The following is a 6000-nucleotide window of genomic DNA, read 5'->3' on the forward strand; positions in this document are numbered from 1 at the left end:
TTCTGTAAATAATAAATGCTCTAAATTACAATATTTTTACTTGGAGTTTGGGAGAAATGTTGTCTGTAGTTTATAGAATAAAAAATAATGTTCATTTTACTCAAACATAAACCTATAAATAGCAAAATCAGAGAAACTGATTCTCTTATTTCTTTCTAGAGCTATACATCTTAACAGGTTTACTAGTGTTTTTTTTATGCACTTAATGAAACAAAAAACAAGCCCCATTTCAGGGACTAATCTGGGACTAATCAAACTCTGCTGCCAGTATTTCAGTCTAAATCTTTAAGAACCGATCAGCAATACTGTGTAAAGTGAAGTGCTGTTTTGTGAGCTGTCCGTATTGAATGAGAAGAGCTGAAAGCACTGATGGGAATTAGTATGGCTGCAGTAAGAACTGAGGCGTGGATTAAGACAGACAATAAAGCAGGGGTTAATGCCAGAGGAGTAAACAGAGTATTCAGGAACACTGAACCGTCTGACCTTCATCATGAAGAGATCTGCTTCTGGCACATTTTAACAGGCCAGTAGATTCCGGCAGACAGTTTAGCCTCAGTTAGATGTTTCTCTGAACTCTGAGCTCATGCATGCTGGTGACCCCCGGCGTGGGAAAAGAGCAGGGAGCAGATGTGGAGAGAGAGACGGGTGTGGATATGGAGAGAGAGACGGGTGCGGATATAGAGAGAGAGAGACGGGTGCAGGTGAGACCAGAGCAGATGATCGGGAGCAGATGTGGGCACAGTTGTCTCTGGAACAGGGCTGTGGATTAGGCTTTGTTCTACCACGTGCTCGGTGACCAGATAACTGTCAATAGAACTGTAACTGTGCTCATCACTCTGTGTATAGATTTTGGCTTTGTTTGTTTAGCAGTTTGTTTGTATGATCTGGAGTAAACAATCCTGGCTCATGTTTTCAGGAGTAAATCCCATGCTGATCATGACATTATTTAAATCATTATTATTAATAGAATAGAATAAAATAGAATAGTTTAATAACTTTTATTATTAAACAAATACAATACTATTTGTATTTGTTTAACTCTCTGAATAGTTATGCTAATACTGGAAAGAATTAAAAACATAAATAAGAAGAAGATTAGTCAATTGATATGACTATTTATTATTTAATTATTATTAAGAGGAGGTTAGTGTGTGTGTTTTGGTTCCTAACACAGCAGAAAACATCCCTGCTAATGTCCTGCCAGTGCATATTTTTCATTGCATTGCAGGTTTTTGTGCATTGCCAACATTTTGTCACAATTTACAGTACAGACGATGGTAACTTGCTCTTATAGCCTACAACAGCCTAATAGCCCAATAACTTTTTTCACCATTATCCAGCTCAAAGTAACTTCATGCCTCCTTGCTTTGACCTTTAGAATGAGGCATTAATACCTTTTATCATTAAACACCACTGTTTACATTCCATAACACTAGATTCAGGAGTGATGGCTGTGCACGGAGCTGAAGCTAGCATTATAGGATGTAAACAGTAGTTTTTAATATGCTTCTTGTGCACTTTTTAAGTTATTAATGCCTCGTTTTAAATGTCAGGGCTTTCAGGATTCTAGTAAGGGGGTGTGGAGCTACTTTGAGCTGGATAAAGTGATTTATCAGGGTTAATTATGCCCCGTATCACCCAGTCTGAAGGGTGTTTGTTGGACAAACTTAAAAATCTCTGAACGCTGTGGGAGAACGGAGGTGTGCTATTCATCAAAGATAAGAACTTTTTATCATGTTTTACTACAACAAAAGTACATTTTACACCACCCAAGTAAGAGATATTTTAGTTTGGTAGTTTTTGTCTCGGACTCACCTCCAGCTTCTGGTTTAGCTCCTGGTTCATGTTCTCGTATTGCTTGCTGAGGTCTTGGTTGCGTTCAAGTAGTGCTTTGCCGAGTTTGGCGGCGAGGACCAAGTCCCTCTCCTTTTGTCGGAAGAGCGCGAGGAGGTCCACGTCCTGCTCCAGCGGCGCCTCCGAGGCGGCGGCCAGCTCCGCCGCGTCCTCCTCCTGCTCCCGTTCCCGCTCGCGCGCCAGCATGGCTAGCTCCTCCTCGAGCGCCGTGCCCAGGCCTCCTGGGTGCAGCAGCGGCGGAGGCGGCGGCGAAGGAGGCTCGAGCCCTCCGGTATCTGAGAGAGGAGGAGGCGCGTGGAGCGGCGGGCACTGCGGGAATTGCGGGCTGGAGTCCAGCGGGGACTCCATGCGGTCGCTGTCCGGCTCCGGTGGTGCTGAAGGCGAGGAGTCCATGCGGTCGCTGTCCAGCCGCCGTGGTGCTGAAGGCGCGTGGTGCAGGTCCAGGCGGAAGGCGGACATGCGGAAAGCGAACGACTACGGAGCCGCTTCAGAGCCGCTGGCCTCGCGGTCTCGGTGGCCCGGTGCGGCCCGGTACGCCGTAGGACGAGGACAGCGCCATGGATGTACCGCGATGCTGGGGGTGTGCTGGGGGGTAAATCCTCAGATTGGAGATCGTTTACATTCCGTACCTCTGAACCGGTATCCCGTCATCGAACCACACAGCCCGTTAATCTCCTCGGTAATCCCGGCACGACGGAGCCGCTCCTGTTTATGCTTCACACGGACGGAAAAAAGGACACCTTAAGGATGCTGCGCGCGACCCCCGCGGTCGTTCCGTGGTCCACTCCGCCGGTGCGCGGTGCTCCGTCCTCCCCATAATGGTGCTATTACAATCCCCCTACACCCGGAGCGGAGCTATTCTGCGGATGCCCGGCCTCGCGTGCGCTCCTTCTCTCTCACACACTCACATACACACACGTACAAACGTATAAATGTACGTACACGTAGGCTACACACACACATATACACACACAGCAGATACAGCAGCGTTCGGGCGTTCAGTCCGAGCGCGAGCCCCTCCTCCTCCCAGCGCACGCGACGACGTCACCGCAACAACCTGTTAGGCGCAGCCGCCGATTGGCCCGATGCGGTAACGCCATATGTTAGAGCTGCACTACATCTGACACAGATCCGCTGATGATGGATGTGTGGGACGGTTACCGATTATCGCCGTTAACTATATCGGTAACTATACGGGTAACTATACCATTAACTATACCAGTAACTATACCAGTAACTACCAGTAATGTATAGCTATACATATATGCTACACCAGAGAACACTATTATTCTATGTAGGCAATTATATAAAATACCAAAAGAAAAAAAAAAACTAATGGACATGGTACGAAATTAATGGCACATTATAAACGTTATTTTAAGGAAAGGAGCAAGGAGTTTTAAGGAGTTTTAAGCAAGGCTGGTGTATTTTTTGTTTACTTTTAATTTTACAGTTAAAAACGAAAGGTGTACCAACCAAACATTGCACTGTAAAAAATCCTCCTGTAAAGGATTACATAAAGGAAAAAGTACAGTTTCATTACCTGCAAAATGTCTTGTCTTATTTTACAACAGAAGACCGCGTAGGTTGAAAATTCCACATAAAATACAAAACAAATGTACATTTTCAATTTTTTTTTGTTAGATATATTGTTTAAAACTCACCATCACCACTTACTCACCATCAGTGTGTTAAGTAAACAGTGCATATTGTAAAAGACTGCATGGACAAACTTTTAAAAGTGGTTGTGGGAGAATAAGGTGAATAAGTTGTTTTTTTCTGAGGTGATAACGCTATACTGTTTATTCAGTAGCAATTATTTTTTTTATCTTTATTCTGTAACCATTTTTGTCTATATTTTATTTAAATTAAAAATATATATTAAATTAAAACAACAAGGCTAAATACAGATCTATTTTGTTTATATAACCATACATTTACTAACTAGAATCCTAGTGCAAAGCAATTGTTATAACAAAAAAACAATCAATTAAATTGACTTTCAGTTTAGGCATAATAACTATAAGATTTAATTCAAATGGTTTTCAGTAAGCACTACTATTTAGGCAACAAATTACCTCAAATTATTTAAGTAAATTCAATTTATTCAGGCTTACAGTAAAGAATATTGGAAAAATGTATTTTATACTATACCGAATCAATAACAAAAAATGTGCAAAAATCATCTAACACCTAATTTTGTTCCCAGTTTAGCCTCAGTACGTAAATGTTACACTGGTAAACCTCTAACTGCACATGATGGCCGCAGCAACCACAACACATACTGGTGTGTTTATACCCCTCACCCCCCCTGTTCTTCGGGGGCTTGCCCTGACCCCATTATTGCACAGTAGGGTTTTGTTTGGGATTATAAACACTGAATAATCTGCGTCCATAAATCCATTTCCATCACAGATTAACCACATTACACACAACCACAGCCAAACAGCCATCATGCAGAACGTATATATCTGTTTATTATGCCCAGCTGGAACATAACCGACCATCAACAGTTAAATATGGTTGAAATCATTTCAGTGTTAGTTTTAGAAAAATTAAACAGGGTTTAATATTAAATAGTTGAGAAAAGCTTAAAAATATTCTGAATTTCAACATTGATGTTGAAATTTTTGCATGTATGTTTGCATGTATGAATATTCATAAGCCGAAATCCTATCCTTACTCCCTGCCCACTCCTCCACCAGACTAAAGCAGCATTATACTGGATCACCGGAGCACTTCAAATGGCATTCATTCATACTAGAGACACAATTAGACATTTTAAAATTAATGAAAAAACTATAGAATAAGATCTTAAAATAATTATTAAACTCCATCTGTTTCGATAATCATTGATTTGTAAGTAAACTTAACCCAAAGTGCCTCAAATAATGCAGTCTGGTGACTCTACGATGCTACACTCGGGTCTTTTGTGTTTGTGCAGTGACATGTATTAGAATTGTCAGTCTAATTCTATTGAGGTTCAATCAGAGACTGAATGCAGTGGAATGAAGAACTGATGTGAAACAAAGCTTTTACTTGGGGAACATGAAATAAGGACACAAAAGAAATGGGTCACTATCATTCTGCCGTATTGTAGAATCACTGACTGCTAAATTTACCCCAAAAGCAGAGAAAGGCAGAGGCCTGTTCAATATAGGAACGAGTTTATGATGAGGATTCAGCTTATTTTAATCCTCAGTTGCTCTTTTCTTAAGAAGAGGGAAATGATCAGTTCTTCAGAACACAGTAAAGGACATGTGATAGTAAGATCATAATGAACATCAGCATGTGTATGTAATAATGAATAGATTTTTTGGTTGCTGGTGATTTTTGTCCAGATCAACAAACATTTAAACCAATAAAAGGGTAGATAACTCAAAATCATACTGAATTAAGTCTCCACACTGTAAACAAAATTTGGGATCATATAGATAGTTAGGATGGACATAAAGGGTAAATTGATTTAATTGAGTTATATTGACTGAGTATTCTGAGTTTTGTGCCTTATTTTACACACCTTCCCATTGGCTCTTGGGACCACTTATTTAGATAATATTTACATACAGTGTATGTCTGTTGTCTCCCCTTTGCTAACCAGCCTGTTGTAGTCACTCCCTGCAGAACATCTCGTGCCCCACCCCTAAACCCATACATCACCCAGTTTCCCTCCCAAATTACTTTTGCCTTTTTCAAATTTGAGGGTGGAGTCAGCTAACATCAGGGTGTTTAGTTACACTTTAATAAGATGCTACATTATTTACAGCAACTAAAATATACTTGATTTTAACTTTTAACTTTTTATATATATTTTTTATATTTTTATTAAAGAAAATGCAAACTGTAGCTGTTTCTCGTTTCTCAATGGCTGTCAAAATATGCATAACATTAAGTATATTTGTCTCTTTTTTCCCTGTTTGCATTATTTTTTATAGGTTCCACTTGAGAAGCAATCTAAAGTTTAATGTCAAAATATTATTATTAATAGTTGTACATATTTTACATGTACATACAGTTGTACATTTTACTAATAACGTGAATACACTTCACCAGCAATCAGTGCATTCTGTAAACCGCAGACTACAAAAGAGAAGTTTCCTGTGTCAGAACTACAAATCCCAGCTGCTTCAATCTTCCTCAGTTCTG

At 40.4% G+C, this 6000-nt stretch overlaps 1 protein-coding gene across 2 annotated transcripts in view; it reads right to left on the bottom strand.

Annotated features, from left to right (window-relative positions):
* bicdl1 (BICD family like cargo adaptor 1) overlaps window positions 1–2879 on the bottom strand; it is a 33673-nt gene extending 30794 nt beyond the window's left edge. Inside the window, exon 1 of one of the 2 annotated variants that reach the window (XR_007441505.1) lies at window positions 1816–2879. Coding sequence is in view for 1 of the 2 variants with exons in the window: in XM_049486247.1 (XP_049342204.1) it covers window positions 1816–2313 (498 nt within the window). In the remaining variant the exon portion in view is untranslated. The remainder of the gene's footprint in view (window positions 1–1815) is intronic. The other variant, XM_049486247.1, reaches the window with a different exon arrangement.
* Between the last annotated feature and the right edge of the window lie 3121 nt (window positions 2880–6000).

The sequence above is a fragment of the Astyanax mexicanus genome, chromosome 12, assembly GCF_023375975.1.
Source record: "Astyanax mexicanus isolate ESR-SI-001 chromosome 12, AstMex3_surface, whole genome shotgun sequence".
Taxonomy (NCBI): Eukaryota; Metazoa; Chordata; class Actinopteri; order Characiformes; family Acestrorhamphidae; genus Astyanax; species Astyanax mexicanus.